Here is a 22,006-nt window from a genome sequence, read left to right as displayed (position 1 = left end):
GACTCCAGGCGCGCGCGCGCGCGCGCATTTACGCAAAGCACAAGGAAGGAAAGAGCATAATCTTTGTAATCGAGTTATCAAGCAGCAATTTTTGGTGGAGCATAATTCATAATCCTGTCTGCCAACAGAGAAGCTTCCTGCTAATTAAGCAGCGGAGCAGCGCGGCTCTGTTTCAGAGATGCAAACATCAGGTCGTCGGGATGCAAACTGAAGTCATCCTCCTCCTCGCAGAACAGATGTTGCCTCGGTAACGACCGACGGGGAGCAAAAATGAACAACTAAAGAGCGGGGAAAAAAGCATCTCAGTGCTGCTGTGAAATAGGCAGTTGACACAAAACAATAAGCTTTAATGGGCGGTTTGGACAGCGCCAGGCTCTGAAGGGCCGTTCGGCAGCCAGAGAGCCGAACCTCCGTCCTGCCGTCACCTCAGCCTGCCGCCGCCAATTAAACCGCGCCGCCAACTCAACTCCCACACCTTGTAGCTTTAATGTTTTGCTTACAGACAGAGGTTAATGAGTGAGTGAACAGCTGAAGGAATAATCTTTGAGATAAATCATCGGTCTGCGGCGTTTAGTGGATCCCACGAGTAATGCAGTGATGGAGTGTCGCAATTAAGCTGTTGCTCTTCCTCAAGTCTCCCAGTTTGTCATGTTCACCGTTTACCAGCAGCCATCGGCTCAGGCCAGTAATAATGACTTGAATTTTTTTTTAAAAAACAAGCAATTAATTTTAATTATCAGCGTCTTATTTCCTTATTTGTTTTAATCCTTATCAACTTTGACCTGATTCTATCATTTGAAGGCAACATAATCTGCTTACAGCCTTGATTGATCGGTTAATACCAGATCAATTCATGTTCTGAGCATGTTAATGGATTACTGGCCTGCCGGTAAACATGTCTCCGTTATACTGAAAGGCGAGCAGAAAGAAAACAGCTTATGCTAATGGGATAATATTGTAGTGGCAGCTCAAAGGCTCCCGGGCAGCTGTAAATCCACCTTAACAAAGGCGCGAGCGCAGCGCGGTGGCTGCGGCGCGCGCACAGAGGAAACTCTTACTTCTACACCACTGCTGTCTCAGCGGGATGTCCAGTTATAGTCCATAAACGATGTGACAAGTAACAAAAATCAAGTTATTTAAGTGGTTTAGAGATTAGAAGGTTTGTGTCCAAGCTGTCTGTCTGATATTATTTCCTCTTTTTTCTTCTATATATAGATTTTAGGGGTTTAATCACCGCAGCATGACGCTACCTCCACCGTGCTTGACATTTGATACAACATCCTCAACAAATATCTCCAGTAGCTTGATCTTTGTCTCTCCTGATCATAAAGGGTTTTTTCTTAAGATTACATTTGACTTTTCCATTTGGTCTCCTCCAGTAATATCACATAAATAAAGACTAACACCTGGATTTAGACCTTGTTGTTGTTGTAAGGTGACAGCAGTGACACGTTTGTGGTTAAACTGTGACGGTAAAAGTCTTACTTGATGTAGGTGTTGGCGTTGCCTTCAGGGAACACGTACGGGTGTTTCTTCCTGAAGACGTGACCCACTCTGCTGCAGGGCAGGATCTCCAGACTGCCGCCACACTGCCAGACCCGGAACGAGATCTCTGCGCACACACACACACACACACACACACATCATATCAAACTTTTTTTTAGAATGTTTACTGTTTATTTATTTTACACAGAGACAAGGCGCAGCATTTCAGTAACCTTTTAAAAGCAGAGATGCTGGTACCATTTCCACCTGCCGTCCCATGACTTAACAGGTTATGTATTGGTGAAAAGCCAGTCTAATAATTAATTACATGTCCAATAATTAATTATTCACATCGCTAAAACCAAGCAAACCAATCAAACTACAAACCGACAGACAGTTCAATAAACCATTTATAGCTTTCATCAATAATTTGTGCAAAACAATTATTTAACAGCCATAAACAAATATCTGGATAATAACAGGTCACCTTTAAACTGGATGTGTTTCTGAATCCAGCGCACATGTAAAAGGTAAAGCTGACTTGTGTTTTTTTTGTTTTGTGCATAATGATTTGTAACTTAACTGTCGGTGAGTTTAGGCCAGCAGAGAAAACAAAGTTTCTCCACTAAAAGAGGAAAAAGTCCAGAGCTGGGAACTTTGAAAGTTTAGAAACTTTGACAATAAGAGCAGAAGAAGAGCTGCAGAGGAAGTGGAAATTAGAGCACAGGCCGAGTTTGATGAGTCGGAGGCAGGGATGGAAGAAGAGATGAAACAGCAGACGGAACAAAGGAGAAGAAGAAGAGTCAGCGAGATGAGGAGATAACCGACACGGAGCTGGGGAGACTGACAGAGACATGACACACAGCAAATGAGTGTGTGTGCCAGGAGGGAAGAAAACAGGCTAATAGTGTTTCACTGATCTGAGGAGAGCAGCAGCAGAGCAGCCAGAGACCCAGCACACACACACACACACACACACACACACACACACACACACACACACACACACACACACACACACACACACACACACACACACACACACACACACACACACACACACACACACACACACACACACACACACACACACACACACTGCAGGCAGGTAGCAGGAGGAGAGCCAGATGTTCTGCTGGAGGAATGTCAACGCTGGACTTTTATCAGCCCAGAGGAAAGTTCACCTTCATCCATCTGATACCGAACGACTCCTGCTTTCTAAACCCAGTCACTCTATAATTCACTCTGCTCACATCACATCACTCATTAAAAAGAGGGAAACTTAATCATTTCATAAATATAATGATTCTGCTCCTTCAGAGACATTTCTATTAGATTTTAAATAGTTTGGTTGTCAAAATGTTTGAAACACAAACAGATAAGGTAAAACCGAAGCGTGAGGCATTCAGTCTGTAGCATGAAATGACCAGAACTGCAAAAGTCCAGGAAGGTAAAAGACCAGTAAAAAAAACCTGAATGATAATATCAACGTCTAACACATTTCTACTCACCGGCTTTTAATACAGAGTGAGATTCATTTGTTTCTATACAGTGTTTGTATTTTGTTTAATGTTGTAATTATTATTTGTTGTTTTTGTGTGCAGCACTTTGGCCAACGCCTGTTGTTCTTAAATTTGCCATTTAAACAGATTTGATTGGATTTGGTCTCTTGTTGTCACTGTTTATTTCTGCTGACATTATGTTTCTGTTGGGAACATAAACACCATCAACAGCTCAGTTAAATCCATTTGTAAATGTCTCTGCAGCACAACCTTCCTCACTCTTTGACAGTAATGAGTCCAGAAGCTTTATGGATAAACTGCGCTTTTGTCTGTTTCCGCTTCTCATTTTAGCAGAAAGAAACTCGTTCAGCTGAAAATTTAGAAATTAAATTTACATGTCAGAGTTCCTGTTGCAGCACTGTTGATGAAACAATCAGGGAAACGTGTTGCATCAAGCGCTCTCTGTATTACAGTCCAATAACAGATTGGTTACATCATTAACGGAGAGTGATGTAATACTCCAACAAGTTAAAATGTTTTTTTCTTGTCTTTGTCAAATATACTCAGGTTTGCAAATTTATTCACAACTTTTTCACAATTCACAGAAAGAAAATGATGCAAAGGTTTTAATTTGAAACTGCGATTTTTGACTCTTGCTACAAATTCTTATATTTCTAGTCAGGTCTGGACTTTGACTGGGCCATTCTCATTAGGGCTGTAAATAATTATTTTAGTAAATGATTATTGACAATTAATCTGATAGAAAAAAGCCACATTCTGCAGATCTTTCATTGAACAGCTTAACATTATTTTATACAATGTTAAAAATACATTTAAAATGCAAACAAATAAATAATTCAATTCCTTTTCTGAATAAGAAAATAAACATTTTATTGCCATAAAGTTATTACAAGAACAGCTTTCCTTTACTGAACGCCTGATGCATCTGCAGCTAAAAAAATCTTCTCACATCAACTTGTGAAAAGCTCAGACATTTTTTTAACACTTAACAATGTAGAGCTGATTGTGTGATTATTAAAAATATATGAATTATAGGATAGAAACAGGTGTTTATTAGGAAATTTTTTAACAGAGTGTGAACCAGAATAAAGAGAACTAAATACAAATACACTGTTCTTTTCTTAACAAATGAAAAATCATGCATCATTTTTTCTTTACATCCTTTTTCTTACTCTATGTTGCTCTGTCAGATATAATCACAATAAATCTTTGTTGATTGAACGTCTGAGGTGTTGACGGGGTGTGTCGAACAGGTGTGTGTGTGTTTTTATCCTCACCAAAGTTTTCTCCGCCCCAGATGTCCATGGCCGTGTCGTACTTCCCCAGATGATTGAACCAGGATCTGTCGATCACAAAAAGCCCGCCTGCGATGATCGGCGTCCTGACACACCGAAACACAAGAAAGAAAGAAAAAAGAACTGCTTTCATTTGGTTCCTCTCACCATCATCCATCTATTATGTTCAAATCTCAGGACCACAGATTACAGAAGATGATATTTTAAACATCAGTCAACAACTGATGCTGCATTTTGTGTCATATTGTGGCCAATTTCCTGTTCCTGTAATTAATATCTCTAGAACCTTATCCAGACTATCTATTCAGAAAGAAACAGTTGCATATTGTGTCCCCTGCATTAATGTGACCTGGTAAAGAAAGGATGTAACGTGTCAGGAGCTCCAAGGCTGATCAGACGTCATATAGAGCGAAACAGTTATTAACACATTAGCCCGATTCCTGCCTGTGTGTCTGTAAAAAAGGATAAATGAACAAAGTCAAAGAGTCACAACTTGGCTCCCAAATGAGGAGACAAAAGTGGAAAAAAACAGTTTTTCATTAGAATGCTTCTAAGTAATAAAGTCTCCCTGCATTAATGATTAGAGCTGTGTAATTTTTCATTGGATTAGGTTTTCTGAGTCGTGGCCACGGTCACTGCAGAACTGACAGGTCAGACTGAGGAGGAGCAGGGCTCTGTTGCTGACTGCTGAGGTGCAGACACGCATCGTTTGTCATCCAGGCTGCAGCAGGACGCCGCAGCGCTCCGTTAGCCAGTCCTGACACAGAAAATGGGATTTTTCACTGTAATTGTTTCAGAATGATGCTAGTCTACAGTCATCCCTCTTCATTCAGATTTTCTTGAGCATCAGTTGTTTGGGTTTCAGAAGGTCCCATCACATTCAATGTGAAAGTCTTGATGGAATATATATTGTTTTCTAACTGGGAGTGAATCAGTTAGCATTTCTAATAAAGAGACAACCAACCATGCACACACTCATACTGGAATCCATAACATAACTGAAAAATGTCCAAACATTTTGTCACAAGGGTCAAAATTGTTGAGTCAAAAGTCCTTAAAAAGTAACAAAAACACTAAAATCAAGAAAATAAAGTAGTCTTTTTTATTGTGTAGCAAAGAGATGTTATTTAATGTAGAATGAGAACTTAAAAAGGATTTTGAATGTTAGCTGTATTAAAAGAAAGACATTTTCCCATTTTATGGCTCAATTTAACAAATATATTCTCAGTATAAGAACAGGATTCGAGTCACTTCCTTTCCAAACATTCTCTATATTTAAACATGTTTAATGAATCAGATAAAAGCTGATTTGGGTGCAGAAATGTCGGCTTTCCAGTAAAAGTCTCTGGATGAATGCAGTTCTGCTTATTATAAAAATTTTATAATAAAAAAAATATATAAATTTATCTTGATTCCAAATAAAAAGTCTCCATCTGGATTGTGCTTAATTTGTATCATTCTTGAATAACAGTTGGGGGCCGCATAAAATCAATCTAAGGGCCACAAATGGCCCCCAAACCGCACACTGGACACCCCTACTGTACACTCTAAGTCAAGATTTTCTACACAGACTCCTAACAGCAACTTATTCCACCACACAAACACGTTATTGCTCACTTTCACACACAAACGGCGCACATTTAGAAGCAATTAAAAGTTTCTGCTGAAGCTTGAAAATTGGAACAGCAGACTGAGGTTAGACGCTCACAACGACTTTCACCAACACATCCAACGCTGAACGTCTTCCATATCTGCTAATAGCCTGGAAGGAAGTGTTTAGATATTTAAATCCAACTCTAGTGTGGAATTGTTCTGGGGAACATTTTGTTGTTCTGGTGTTTCTGCAAGTAGAAATGATCCTAATTCCTTTTTTACAGATTTACACTCACATCACAGGGCAGCAGGCTCCATATTTTTCACCTTCTACCTTCATCAGATCATCAAACAATATGAAAATTGACATACAAATTTTTTTAAATATCTTTTCAGCATATCTAAGCGATTTAAATTAGGCAGTAGCAAAAATAAATCAACCTCCAAATGAACACAATGTTCTCAATAACATTTTCCAAGAAGGCAAAGTTAGTTTTTTATCTTTAGTGAAGAAAATCAAAAATAAAAAAATGTTTTTTGTATTTACTATGTTTATCTTTAAGCAATATTACAATAGGTTTGATCATGTAAAACATTTAAAAGCTATTATTATACATTTTCACAGCTTTGTATGTTTCAAAGCCTGAAAATAAACAATATAAACCTGACAGAAGTTTCTCTTGGGATTCAACATGTCCAAAGAAATATAAACGTGGTTTACAGACAAAATGAAGATTAAAGGTTGTTCAAAGCTTAAACTTGTTTACTCTTAGAAATGATGTTAGGTACTTTAATTTCTGTTTATGTGGCTCTTCTGAGGAATCCATCTACAAAAGCATCAGTAATAAACACGTTAACATCAGAACTGGAATGTAAAAAAGCTGTTTAAACCTTGAACACCAGAATTAATAATGGAAAACTTCAGATGAAAGCCAAACTTCACAACCCACAAGAGCAGATCAGCTATTAAGCGTGTTAATATTTGAGGTCAGGGCGGCTCTGACTGGTCCTCAGTGTAGGCACCTTTCTATATTATACATAAAGTTTTATTGGGTCAGGATTTAATGTGTTCTGTGCATTACTTGATCGGCTGGGTCGGGTCGGTCCGGCGTGCTTTCTGCTCCGATGTTAACTGCTCCCACTTAAAATGGAGACTCCAGTCAAACCCTGAGTGATAAAAACAGAAAAGTGTGTAAGCATCACATAATGCTGCAAATAGCCGACAGCCTTAATGTGCAATGGCTTAAAGAATGAATGCTGGCATGTGAAAATAAAGCCAATTATCATGTTTAATCAGAAGTTCCTCTGTGAAATAAAAAAAGAGAAGAGAAAGTAAATGTTTCAGATGCAGAAACTTTTAAACCTATTCATGAAACTTGTTTGAATTCTGAAGTGCCATGTTCCAACTCATTACTTTTGTGACAGTAAAGATTAAAGTTCATCTGAATAAAAGGTCATTTAAAGTGTTTAACCAGAAAGTAAAACAAGTTGAGGAAATATGTAAAAAAAATAGTAAATCTAAAGCCTCATATAAACTAAACCCTGACTTTATTATTTATTTTACATCATATTTAGAGTTCCTCACTGAATTTTCTGAACCATTTGAAAAGTTTCTGGCTGTTTAATTTTACATGTTTGACCAAGCTTATGAAACTATTGATGTATTTAAGTGTTTGAGTTATCAAATAAATCTGTAATTCAGTAAATTTATGTCTGTGTTTAAAAAAAATAAACATTTCATGTCGGTTCCACTGTTTTTCTGTCAGATCTGTTTCGATAATGAACCGCAGATATTGGTATTGGAAGTGAAAACAGTGGATCGGTGCATCCCAAATATAAACTGAGACAAAAAAATAATATGCCAAAATGTGACAAAAATAAACTCTGGACAACTAAAAATCCATGTTCAAGGGATCGTTTAATGTTGGGAGCCACCGTTTTATCTCCAGTTAAAAGCTCTTTATGAAATGATCTCTGACCATCGATCCTCTGCGTGTAGCTGGGATTGGGCTGGAGAGGACTATTATCACCACTGACTGGCATTGATTGCAGCCACCCAGTGAGGAAGATGAGGATAAGACAGGATAATAGCAGGAAACAGGAAGTTTAAAGCTCTTGGGAGAGATTGGCTGCTGAAATGATGATGGGTGACAGAACACTGAATTATTTTCTATCCATTTTGTTTCAGCTCAGGTGAAGCTACATAAACCTGTCAGGCTTAAAATAAGGAAGATTCTTCAGGATTTCTGATATATTATCAAACTATGAGCTGTTATTGAGTAATTTATTCATAATCTGATCCATCAATAATTCATAATTATCTTTTACATTTGCATAAAAACCAGGGAATACAAAGGAGGAAAAAACCTAATAGAATTTATTGATGATTGGTTTTTAGAAATAAACACAATAACAAGTATCGGTCGATAAATTCTCCAAGTAATTATTGGAATAAACAATAAAATTATTTTGAGATCATTTTCAATAAATGTATTAATAATGGTATAATAATGCAAGTTGGCCCTCTCAAAAACTAATACATTAAAATTTTGTTAATAATATTTAACACTGGAACTGGAAATATCCAAAATATAACACGACAACCAAAATCAATAAATAAACAGAAATAAAAATCATAAACAGCCAAATCCATAAATAAAGTAGATTATTATGTCGCTGTAAAGAAAATAGCCCTCCAAAAATTTTAATCATCAGAATGGAAATTATTGAGCTCATTTTAATCTTTAATGAAATTAATTGATTAATTGCGACAGAAACAATAGTTGACTTTTTTATGGTTCTTTTCAAAAACTTTACATTTTATTTCAGTTCATAGTTGTATCCTGCCGAGAAGAAAATTTAAGTTTTGTTATTTAATTTGAAGTAAAAACAAATCAGAAAGTCAACAACAACACAATCTAGACCCGACAAATCGAGCTGAGAGAATGCTGCTGCTTATATAGAATGAATCCATCGGTTTTCAACGTCTGTGCTTAAGCTTTACATTGTAAAAACTCCTCAAACTGAAAGGGAACCTATGCACGAGTACTCATGTTGAGGTGTTTGACTGTCGAGCACGTTTCAAATACAAGCTCCTATTGAAGGAAACAAACTACCCAGCGTCCGCTGGGACTCCAGCAAGAAAGGAAAAACGAACACAGAGAGCGAGGAAGCTGAAAGGAAAATATTTCAAAGGCGTTTGAGCTCCAGAGCAGAGAGAGCAGGTTCATGAACCCATCATGAAGGGCCCGCTCATAAATCAGAAACCCTCAGGGGTTTCTCTCTGCCATCAAAAGATACCCTGAAGGCACCTCAAAGCCATTTTTATTTTTCTGACTGAAGGTGGGAGAAAAGCATTTCCTCATACCTCCACGGAGGTCCGCTGAGGCCGCCACATAGGCGAAGGTGTCCATGTTGATGATATCGATGACAGGGCTGACCACACGAGTTGGATCCTGGGTACAAAATGAAAAACAAACACATTTTCACCCAAAGTTTGAGTTGTGAAGGACAAACAGGGGAAAAACTGACTAAATGAGAAGGAAAATGTAAATTAAAACAAAGACGGATGCTGCATCAGCATTCCCGTCTTCACACTCTGTTCCAATAAATGACATTTCCAGTTCAGTGTGTGTTCATCTGTCTGTGAAAGTTGCAGTACACTTCAAGGTCATGATAATTCTCACACTGGAAGGAACTTTCAGTCATTTGGCAGCAATCATGCAAGAAGCAGTAACTGCGGTGAGAGTGACCGCTATTTCTGTTCTTTTCAATTCAGTGTCATTATATTCACTTTGCTGATGAAAGAAAGGAGAAATACAAAAACCTAGGATGGATTCAGAAAGAACAGAACTTTTAATAAACTCTCAAGGGTTAAAAGGTCAAAATAAATGGTTTTTATTTTTATACATGATGGCCAGAGGGAGGAAAATTGATTAAAGAAGACAGTTAAATATATTTACAAGAATTAGAAGCAATCTGCATTGCATAGCCACACCAACTGCTTCACCAGTAAGCTCCAATGACAATGACACACTTTAGTCTTCAAGGGTATGCTTGAAGCAATTGACCTAGAAATGTTCACTTATAGCTGTTTTATGATAGCTTTGGGATGTTTCTTTGTCAGACCCCCTTTACACTGGTTTAAAACCTTATTTCCAGCAGTCCTGTTCAGTACGCTTTAACTGAACTCTAGTTTATTTGGATAGAAAATCAAATTAGTTTGGTGAGGAAATTAGTTTGGTTAATCAAACTCTGAAGTGGACCAAAAGAGGTAAAAAACTAGGTTGAAGTGAATTCTAGTGACTGTAGATCACTCCAAAATCAGTCAGTGGACTACAGTGCAGGGCATTCTGGGTAGATACAACCAAAACAAATATGCTAGCCTGGCACTAGTGGGAGAAATGGCTAAAGGTCTTTTACCAAAGACAAAAGAGAAATTCTCTAACCGCTAAAATCTAACGCTTCTCCATTTTTGTTTCCATTTTGTGATGAAAGAAGGTGCGCTCTGTGTCTTCTTCAGGGTTTTTATGTTGTTTCCTTTCTTGGTCCAGCGCCCCCACAGGCAGGGATGGGGACAGGTTGCTGAAACGGTTTGGTTGGTTGGTTGACACAGTGCAGTGTGACAGAGAACCACAGCAGCTGAAAAAGTAAAAAATGTTGCAATTTTGGCTCCCAATCAAACCGAATCTATTGGAATGCAGAATAAAGGTAAAAAGGTCTTCATTTACAGGAACTCGGTGTCCTCACTCAGACCTTTAGGACATACAAATCAATAAACGTTCAGCTTCAAAATGCATGTAAGCATGGCTATGCTGGTTGCTGGGAGACCAAATGATATTGTAAGTTTTTCATATTGCAGTTTAAACGCATGAAGGCGATGTCACAGAAAACATCCACTGTAACCCAACAAAAGAGAGTGTATCCTTGCATTACTCCTATAGAAATCCTGCGTTTAAATCTAAATCATTTTAAAGTTAGCGCTCCCAACATGACAACCCTTTATAGCCCACATATTTCCACCTCTGATGACATAGTTTGCTCTTTACAAGGATAAAAGTAAAAATTTTCCATCACACTTTCACTAACACTGCCAGACGTGGCCCCCTGTTAAATCATGTGATGTCCCTCTATTAGTTTGGTCAAACGGCTGGATGCGCCTTCAGCCGGTGATATTACAGAGCAGGTGGAGCGGTTCTGGACCATTAGCTGCAGGGTCAGTGCAAGGGGACGTGGGCAGCTTCCCACCGTAGCTCCAGCCACATCACAGAGCGCTGCGGCTGCTTTAATAGCTGTTAGGGTAATGACACTGTGCAGCACTCAGGGAGAAGCATTCGTGACATTAGTGTTGTAATTGGATGACTGTTATTTTCAAATCACTCCGGAGCAGTTTCTTAATTCCAGTCATTTTGTTTTTTCCACCTAATTTAAAATGAGAACATCTTATGGCTGGGCTGAGAGCATCCTGACCCCAAAACAATCTGCATCGTCCTCATCATCACCATCTATTATCGCCCATCTTCATGTTTCTCTCCTGTGTCACATCTAGCTTATTAGCTTTGCTCCCAGATTCTTCCACAACTTGCTCCCTGTAAACAGCATGTTTTAATTTTCCCATCTTTCGTAAAGGATAAATTCATTTGTCATGTTTTTGAATTTCATCCTGTTGCATAAGTATGTTTCTAAAGGTTTTTAAAGAGAAGAAAGCTTTTCAAGGAGAATATTTGAACTCAGGAAACAGTTGATAGAGTGGAAACGTTACTCCTCGTTGTTTATACAGCTTTGTTCACAGATTGCTCATGAGAAAAAACAAAAGGAGAGCAACAAAGCAATGGAAACGTTTTGAACCACATAACTAATGTTTCACAGATTTTTCTGTATGAAAATTAATGGGAGAAACTCTAGAAATGTATAATAATCCCCAAAGTCCAGACGCCTCAGTGACAGACAAGAATTGATTTCACCTTGTAAAATATATATTTTTATAAACTGAGTGGGTGGAAATAACAGTTAGTAGTAAAAAAAAAAAGTGTAATTATTGTAAACTACCTGACTGTTTTATTTATTGCACAATTTGTAGCAGCCCAGTGACGTTTTCCTGAACTACACGTTATGACCCATCATCATCTCAAATTACATGGAATGAGACTCCGTCTAAAAACGCTTATAACTTCCTATTTCCATATTTCAAACACCAAATATACCTATGTGCATTAAACGTCTTAGTACTACTGCAGAAGCTAACATCTACAGACTTCCTTGTTTCTGCTCTTCTGGGTTCAGCCAATCAGCACAAAGGAAAGTGAATTCTCCTCCCAGATTGGCTGGTTTGCAAACATCACCTTCAACAGTGTAAACAGAACGTCTGCATAAATAAAGGCTACAAGTAAGTAATTTGCAAAATGTCATTCTTAGTGAACTGGTCGATAAGTTGCTGAAATAAAGAACTTTTCAATTATTTATTTTTTTTCTTATGAACCTGCATTGGCTGACTTGTTGCAGCTGAGTGGCAGAAATAAAGGGAAAATTATAACTGACAAAGAAGATGTTAAAAACTAAATATTGTTGTTAAATGATCTGCTGTGAATGATGAAACTATGATATTTGATCCTGAGTTATTAATAAAATTCTCCATCACGATGACTGAAAGCTATAGGAATTAAGATAAATTGAAATACTGGTGAGATTTCAGCTCTCTATCAAAAAGACAGACAATTATTTTAAATGTGATCGGATTTTAGAGCGGTGTGGGGTTCTGCTGACCCAGATCAATACTTCATACATTTAAATCTAAATATACGACTATAAAATGACCGGAGCGGACAGTGACAAACGACTTGTTGTGCATTAAAACACACGTACGCACGCTGTGGGAATGAATAACGATGACGTTGACACTGCAGCCCAAACACATCTGACTCTTAGGTGGATTTAATTATTGATCCGTCTCTACACAGGGAGATCAAAGGTCCTTAATACCAACAAAGGATCTGCTGACTTGATGAATCGGTGGAAAAAAACTCAGGAAATGAGAGGACACAGAGAGAAGGTGAAGAAGAACTTGAGAGTGGCTGTTTGCAATGAATAAAAGTAGAAAAAATTTATGAAACAATAGCAAAGACAAGAATGTCACAGGAAAGGAGGAAAAAGCGTCAAACTCCAGTCCTGGTGTGAATCACACCAATAGATTATTAATATGACTCTCTTCAGTTAAAAAATATAAAACCAAAATTTCACCAAGTCTATAAACAAAAAATAGTTTCGATATTTTAGACTTGAACATGTGAGATTAAACTAAAGAAAAGAAAGAGAGGTGATTTGTTTGAATTAAATAAATAGTAAAAATGTGATGGCAACAGGTGAAGTCTGGCGATAAATGGAGGAAAATAACTGCAGGCGAAGAGAGCGGTGACAAACAAGAGGAGGAGTGATGGAAAAGGAGAAAGAAAAGATGTAAAACTGGAAGAACTGACAAGTGCCAAAACAGGAGCAGACAGATAAGAGAGGAAAGGGCAGTTAAAGGCAGGCGGCACACAAAGAGGAGACAGAAACAACGGAGGCTGGCGGTTGAGCGTGGGGAAGGAGAAAGTGCAGCACTTATTCCTTAATGAGAGGCAATCAGAGAGACGGCTACTTTCACAATGAACACATTTCATTCCTGAGGCAACTGCAAACACAAAAACACTTTCAGAGGTTTTTCATGGGGTTTCTAAGCTTTGACGAACTCTGCAGATGTTACTGGAGCTGCTGATCCCAGTTTTTGGAGAGGTTTCAATCATTCCAGCTGTGTTGGTTAGCATAATGAGGCTGCAGCTCACCTGTTTGATCCTCTGCAGCAGGGGGGGCAGCCAGTCTTTGTTGACCTCACAGTGGCTGTCCAGGAAGGTCAGGACTTTGGCCCTGGCAGCGTCGGCCCCTCGCACTCTGGACCGGATCAGGCCTGATGCAGGAACACAAACAAAACGACACTTTAAGAGCTTCTGGCATCTTACGGTAATTTCATAATGTGACAAGTGTGATTTCTTCAAATTAACTCATGAATGAAACTGACCATGTTTTCATTTTAATTGCTTGTTTGCCAAGCAGACTGGACACTGCTCCAAAAGCAGGAAGTAGAATGTAGCACAAGGCATTCTGGGTAAATTCAACCAAAACAACACCTGAGTCTAGATCAGGGGTGGAAAATCCTGGTCCTGGAGGGCCGGTGTCCTGCAACTCTTAGACGTCTCCCTGGTCCAACACACTTGAATCCAACAGCTGAATCACCTCCTAAGTGCAGTCAGGTTCTCCAGAGTCCTACTAATGACCTCATTATTTGACTCAGGTGTGTTGAAGTAGAGATACATCTAAAAGTTGCAGGAGACTTTTAGGCCCTCCAGGCCTGGAGTTGCCCACTCCTGGTCTAGAGCAAGCAGAAGAAATTTCTTGTGGTTTTCTTTTTATCAAAGACAAAGGAAAAATCCTACAATCTGTAACATCTGACTCAATTTTGGTTTGCATTTCATGAAGAATGAAGTTGCGCTCAGTCTTCTTCAGTGGTTCTTGGTGCAGCGCCGCCACAGGTGAGGAGGGGAACAGGTTTTTCAACGGTTTGGTTGGTTTAACTCAGTGCCATGAGAGACAGAACCACAGCAGCTGGAAATTTAACAAATGTTACAGTTTTGGTCCCAATCAAACTGAGTCTGCTGGACTATCAGGTGTGAAAACAAACTGACACTCAAGATTTGCTGTAGTCATATTTACCCATAATGCCGTGTGCTGTAGTCCACTTCCTGCTTTTGAAACGGTCTCTGGTCTGCTTTGTGTTCACATATGGATTCGAACCGTACCAAAGTTGAATTCAACCCAACTGAGACTGAAATGGGAGTCCATATTTTTGGTCTGATTACGCATCCACACCTCCCCAAACAAACCAGATTTTCTAGGAAAACGAACTGGAGTTGGATTAAAGCAGACTAAACAGGGCTGCTGTTTAGTCTGCCTGAAAAAGCAACAAGGCGTGGTGGGAATGGAACCATCAGCCTCGGCGGTGTGAGTGCCTTGCTGCATGTATTGACATCTGATCCCTCCCTCTCAGGCCGTAGCTGGCCTCCTGGCTCAGAGACAGTCAGCGGAGGGGAAAATCGATGCGAGCTCTTAGAGGAGCTGTCAGACATGGAGACAACCTTTTAACAGCCGCATCACACTCTGCATGTACGTGTCAGGCTTCGTCTGGGAGAAAAGCTTTGTTTGTTCACTTCTAAAGGACAGAAACAGAAAAGTGAAGGAAGAGAGTTGATGTGTGTGTGTGCCGGGTGACTTGAGGTCATTTTTAAATGTGTGTGTGTGTGTGTAAGTAAATGAGCTAGTTAGGGAGGTCTCCCTGATGGTGGCCAGTGTTCTCCTCTATTTGGTGTAAATGGTCTAATCAATACTCCCTGACACCTAGATATATCCTGCGTGAATGTGTCTTTTCATTCAGTGTGCACACACGTGCACGGCTGAGTGTGCACGGCGCCGAGGGTCCGTTGTGTTTGTGTGTGTCGGTGACATTGTACAAGGGGCCGTGAAGTTCCACGCAGAGCAGTTAGGCCGGGGCTCAGCCAATTAAAAATCCCATTTCATCCTCAATAAGGCTTTATTTTCTGGATGGATGGACCCACACACATAAACGGAGCCACACGCAGGCCGGCACAAACACTGACGGAGGAATAAAGTGACCCGAGTCGGCAGCCGATTACTTAGATGCACATAAACACATTCAGAGCCGACTCAGTGTACAGAGATGATCTTTAATCTCTGCTGATAATCCACAGCTGTACTCTACTCTCACTCTGAGCTTCTTCCTCTCTGCTAACAGGAACACACTTTCAGTGTTGTATAGTAACGAAGTAAAAATACTTCACTACTTTACTTAAGTATATTTTGGAGTACTTCATACTTTCCTGGAGTATGAAAATTTTTGATGACTTTCACTTTTACTTCACTATATTTCCGAACTTAATTGCGTACTTTTACTCCGATACATTTTCAATGTGTGGTTTAGTTACTCGTTACAAAAAAGCGAGAGAGAGAAACGCAAGTGTTTTGATCCCACCTACTGATTAGCAAGTAGCAAGCAGGCTACCGAACAAAGTCGGTAGCCTACTTGCCTGGGCTTGTTCATCACCACCAATAGGATACACCTGTTTCGCTTCTCCCATTAAACACAAAGCAAGTCTCGCAATCAGCCGCAGCCACATGGAGGAGGAGACGGAGACCACAACGACTGCAACTACGTCGGACACGGCTCCAGGGGAACCACCAGCTGGTGAAGAGAGCCCATGGCCTTATTTAAACACAATACACTCTTTCGTGGGTGTTAAAGATGCAGTTTATGTTATTCCTGCCCGAAGATGTGGAAATTCTATCTTACACAAACTCCCCGTCCAACTTGAAGAAACACATCGAGGTAACGTCTTATGAAATGGTTATAATCCTCCTGTTTCAGTAACTATAGCTTGGTCACTAGGCACTACTGTATTGTGAAACGTTGACCATAAATGAACTTTGTTTGGCATTGTTTCAGTTCCATACGTGGTGTATTTAGCTTAGGCCTAATGTTGACTGTAGCAGGCTACCTAGACTCCTCTGTTCAAGGGGGGACAGAAGCCATAGCGATAGCAATTTAGACTCAATTTAACAAATATAGGAAAGGCATGCAAGTTCAAAACCAGGTTTACAGATGCCAATAAGCTGCATTTCCCTCCCAATTCTTTTTTTCTTTTGCATAATGACCAGTTGTGTGCACCACCTACTGACTGTAGCATTGACTGGTTCACTGATTTGTGAAGTAGAGTAATCGTAACAGCTCTTTTTCTTCATGTTGGCCGCATTTTCTGTACTATTTATTTTTCTCATTTTCAGCACTGACCTTACTTGAAGGGAAAACTTAAGGCTTACAAAAACTTTGTATTTTCTGTCCTGGAGGGTTTACTAAGAAGCTGGTTCAGTTGTAAAGCAGGTTAAGTTAACCTTGTGCTATAGGTAAAGCACCTAATTTTCTTAACTAAATGATGCCTGCAGGTATATCTATTAGCAGGTTTAATTTTGCCTGCACTTGGTTGTGTACTTTATTTTAAGTGTATTTGACAAGTTTACCAAAATATAAAAAATGTCATTCAAACTGCATTTGCTTTGTTTTACTTTTTACTTGTACTTTTCATTACATTACTTGAGTACATCCATTTTTACAGTACTTTCCATACTTAAGTACAAGAAGTTTCAGATACTTTAAGACTTTTACTCAAGTAACATTTCAGTCAGTGACTTCGACTTTTACCAAAGTCATATTTTGGAGAGGTACTTGTACTTTTACTTGACTCTGAGATTTCAGTACTTTATACAACACTGCACACTTTAGGTTGACAGTAACACTGAATGTGAGGCTCATTTTGCAAGAGGAGGTGGTTTTAATTTTTGTTTTAACCTTTATTTAAGGAAAGCCTGATAAAGATGAATGTTTTTTCCTGGGAGTCCAGACTCTTCTGAAGAAAGATCAACAGTCCAGAAGTTTCTGACAGATTAGACTGAAGCAGCTCTACCAAAAGAGACTGAGCAAGTGGGATTCAAGTCACAGTCACTTACCAAAAACATGTTTTGAGAAACAATTTTGTACTAATCACTAATCCATCATTTTATTTCTATCACAGCTGTTAGAAACAATCAGCATATTTTCTGCTTTTTGCCTGAAAATGACACAAATGACTAATATATCTCAGGAACTACAAGGTTTTTTGAATCACTCAGTGTTTAAAATAAAGGCAAGACTCCAGAGAGTTTTTCAAAGATCTAAAAATAAACATAAATGAAATATGTAAACAGTAAATGAATATGGCAAGCAGTAGAAAAAATGTTTTGCTTAAAAAAATCTACTTTGTTATGGGAATAGCCCTTTGAATACACCAGCCAATAGCAAGTCAACTAGCATTGCATCTTGATATTTCAGCCCAGCTGCATATTCTTTCGAATATTTTAGATGCTCAAAATAAAATATCTGTATTTTTACGAACAATATGATAATTTTCTCCCATTAAAAATGCTTTGGATTAGGTTGAGGTCAATGTTAATGCAAGAAGCGAGAGGATTTATCGGGCCAGCAAGTCTCTGAAGCATAAACCATCTGTGGTTGACAGAGAAGACACACAGAGCCAGACTGGTGAGCTTTTATGACCATTAAAAAGATAATCAAGTCAAAAAGCCTAAAGCCATAAACTATTAACAAGCCAGACTGATGAAACCTGCTCCTGTGAGTCTGTAATGAAATCCTTCAGCACAACTGTTCGCTTTGTCTCCGAGACAAAGAGGTGAGGCGAAGGCAGGAGAAACTCACCAGGCTGGGAAGGACAGAAACCAGGGAGATGTCAAGCAAACAGTAACAGGAAGGAGCGGCGGGATCAGACGGGGCAGGGACACTTTAGAGGAGTGAAGACTATTATTTTCCAGCTGTAATGTGAGTTCAAATGGCACTGGTCTCATCAAACTTCAACAAGCCTGCTGGAGTGGCTTGTAAGTGTTTTCTTCTTCTGCTTTTCCCTGTGAGGAAACTGCTCTGACCTCAGGAAGCAGTCTGCATCAAAACCAAAGTCTTTTCCTTCAAACACTTTAAACTTTAAACTGGTCATTTCCTGCTTTAACGGGTAAACCAGGAGCAGGCGCTTTATTTACTTTATGTGCTTCAGGTTTAAATCTGTTCATCTCTATCATTGTCCTGAGGTGTGGTGGGTGGTGAGGCAGACGCAGTGGAACCAGATTCTAATGAAAAACGATGATATTTAATGATGAGAATCCAACAAAGTCCAAAAAACCAGGCAGCACTGCTGAGCGGAAAACCAGGACGAAACACAGGTAGCAACTGGCTACACGAATAGACACGAATACAACTGACAACGTAAACCAGGGGTCTCAAACTCCAGTCCTCGAGGGCTGCAGTCCTGCAGCTTTTAGATGTGCCTCTGCTGCGCCACACCTGAACAGAATAATTAGGTCATTAAGGCTCTGGAAAACTGATCTACACAAGGAGGAGGTCATTAAGTCATTTCATTCCAGTGTTTTGTACCTGTGGCACATCTAAAAACTGCAGGACTGCGGCCCTCGAGGCCTGGAGTTTGAGACCCCTGACGTAGACAAAACGACTGAATTGACAAGGACCCGAAGATGAACAAGGATCACAGGTGGAGTTAAATACACAGAGGGAAATCAAGGAAACGAGACACACCAGGGAACAATCAAGGGTCAGACGGGACAACACGGAGACTCAGAGACACAGAAAACTCAAAATAAATACAGAGAAAAACACAGATCCTGACAATCATGTGGCTTTTATTTTCTATCATTGCTCCAGTTTTATGATGTGTTTTATTGATCTCTTATCTGTGGTTCCTGAGAGCCGCTTAGCAACATTTATTCATAACAGTCGGTCAAATAACTGAAACAGCAATAAAAACATCTCTGTTTTACACCCGTGACCATTATCATGGGAAAAGTAAGTACACCCTCACTGCTTCAGGGAAGCAGCTTGATATCAGCTTTATTAACTGATCATCATCATAGTGACACTGATAAAAAAAAAAGCAGTTTTTGTATTTTATGACTCTGGAGCAAAAGGAAAACAATGTCAGGGTTTGTTTAACATTTATTTAACCAGGAAGAGAAACTCATTGAGATTAAAAATCTATTTCCTAAGGAAGTTCTGGACTGTACATCAGGAAAACAAGATAAAACAAGACAGTTTTAATCTTTAAAACATTTTAAATACAATGTTAGACTAATAAAACTAATTATATAGTCAATGCTGAAAAACAACAATGACCACAGGGTAGAAATTTCTGCTGTCCATCAATTCAGGATGCATATTCAGATCATTTTGAGGAACAAAAGATATAAGGAGCTGCAAAACAAGAACCATGAAATAATTTTCTCCCTCAGCAGATGTTTGGCTGTAATGCAGAGCATCATGTTTGGAGAAAAAGAAACATTTCAGCACTAACATCTGTCATCTTGCTAATTATTTGGTCTTGTTTTGAACCTTCAGCCGTGAACTTCTCTGTCTTTCAGAATAACAATTTTTATATCCAGTTGTCATGTCATGGTCTGGTTTGGACTGGGGACATTTGCTACATCAAAACATATTTGGAAAAACGTGTCTCCATCTTCTACTTAGCGCATTAACTTCTTTTTGGAAAAGTCTCAAGTGTAAACACTTTTTTGCAAAGCTGAAGAAGTTATTTTGAATTTTGTGCTTTCCATCAACCATTTCTAATGCAATACTTCAAAAAACAAAAACGTTGATGGAAACACAGTTAGTGCCAAAGATGAGATCTTCTGTCTGAGATCATTTTCTAGTATATTAACCCACAGCCTCTGCATGTACAGCACTGGGCTCTGGGGAAAGCTAAGTCACTAGCATTGGCTAACCTTCACTGAGAAATAAACAACAAATAAATGATCAAAATCAAACCATGCTCTGTCTTCTTTTGGTTAATAAATGTCAGAAATATCACTTCATTGTTAATTTGAGATTAAATAGTACATTTTAAAATATTTAAATAGTTATAGAGGACCCAGAAATGTTATCAATTAATACAATAAACAGGCAACGACTCAGAACCTTTTCAGGTGGCTAATCTAAATAAATGACATACAGCTGTGAAAGTGGCAAAATTAATGTTTTCAGTCATGAAACTGGGGAGCCATTTTTACCCAACATCACCTATGAGGTGAAAATGTTTGTGATTTTTTAAATTTGTTCAGCCTCTGTCATTTCAAAGGAACAAACATTCAGTAGCAAAAGGGAATCCCAAATACCAGAGACCTTTAAAAACGTTCTGCCTCCACAGAAAGTCTAAATAAAATAAAATAAATAAAATATTCTTTATTTAATCCCTGAGCTCCTAATACCAGAAGCTTCAACACCTTGAAAGCCATGTACAAACATGCGGATAATCTGCTGCAGGATTAAAAACACATTTTTAAATCTTTACAGAGGCACTTAAAGAGTTTTAAGATGCCAGAGCGCTCATGACCCCAACGCTTTGTCAGCCTGTCAAATTCATTTGTGTATTTTATTTGTATTTTATATTTAATGCATGAAGGCAGCTGGAAATAGATTTCACAGGAAAATGACAAGCAGAGCTAATAGACAACATGTGAAATCAGGAAAACATCCACATCTACAAGAACACTGCTCATCAAGTTATTTATGTATTTGGCTCCTTAAATGCTTTTTTGATGGAGATTTACTGAGAATTCAGCGGCTGACCAGAATCAAACACAGTTCTCCAAGCTTTTACAGCCAAGTCTGCCTTTGGTGCATATCTTGCTACTGCTGCATGATAGCAAAGACTCATAACTCGTCATGAACACACGACACTCAAACAGGAGGAGCCAGAAGACAGCCAAAGGCCGTCAGGCTCCGTGTTGCCATACCTTCTCTCTTGTTGTTGCGAAGACATTTGACTTTAGGCAGTTTGGTGAGAAGCTGGCAGTCGCTTTCTGGAAATAAAGATGAGATAAAAAACAGGATGTAATAAATGTCAGGAGTGCTGTAGGGAGGCGGGGTGTGGTGTGTGTCATCAGTTCCTTCACACGCTGCAGGCTGTTTCCAGCTGAAACACTCCACAGCAGCAGGACAACGACTCAGAGCCAGCAGCGTGATGAACGGCATGCTGGGAGCTTCCTGCTGGATTCCTCACTTTATCATCAGGATATGTTCAGTCCACTGGAATATGTTCTCAAAATTGAAAAATTAAACATCAATTTTTAATGCATGTTTTGGCTTTTATGTAGGAATGCACCGATCCACTTCTTTCACTTTTGATATCAATATCTTTCAAATGGTTCAGAAAGTTCTCAGTATAATGTAAAATATATAATGAAGCATGATGTTGCTCAGGATAGAGTTAGACTGAATAGATCTGCCCTTATGGATCAAACACATTGTCACCGATACTTGATCTAGAATTTTATTCAATATCGGGACCGATGCAGATATAAATATCTGATTGATGCATCTCTGCTTCTTTGCAGATATTTGACTGGATTAGTTTGATATGTTGGAAAAGTAAATCCAGCTTGTTGTTTATCCTGCTGCTG

General features: G+C 39.0%; 1 protein-coding gene across 1 annotated transcript in view; it reads right to left on the bottom strand.

The window, feature by feature from the left end:
• Positions 1-22,006, bottom strand: part of LOC102221850 (polypeptide N-acetylgalactosaminyltransferase 14) — a 136,090-nt gene that overhangs the window by 19,370 nt on the left and 94,714 nt on the right. Inside the window, exons 5-10 of the mRNA XM_023347863.1 lie at positions 21,341-21,406; positions 13,714-13,835; positions 9,264-9,351; positions 6,979-7,063; positions 4,286-4,389; positions 1,486-1,612 (exon numbers count right to left, since the gene is read on the bottom strand). Coding sequence (XP_023203631.1) covers positions 1,486-1,612; positions 4,286-4,389; positions 6,979-7,063; positions 9,264-9,351; positions 13,714-13,835; positions 21,341-21,406 — 592 coding nt within the window. The remainder of the gene's footprint in view (positions 1-1,485; positions 1,613-4,285; positions 4,390-6,978; positions 7,064-9,263; positions 9,352-13,713; positions 13,836-21,340; positions 21,407-22,006) is intronic.

Source organism: Xiphophorus maculatus, chromosome 15 (assembly GCF_002775205.1).
Source record: "Xiphophorus maculatus strain JP 163 A chromosome 15, X_maculatus-5.0-male, whole genome shotgun sequence".
Taxonomy (NCBI): domain Eukaryota; kingdom Metazoa; phylum Chordata; class Actinopteri; order Cyprinodontiformes; family Poeciliidae; genus Xiphophorus; species Xiphophorus maculatus.
The sequence above is the reverse complement of the archived record's forward strand: the minus strand, read 5'-3'. Positions and strand labels throughout refer to the sequence as shown.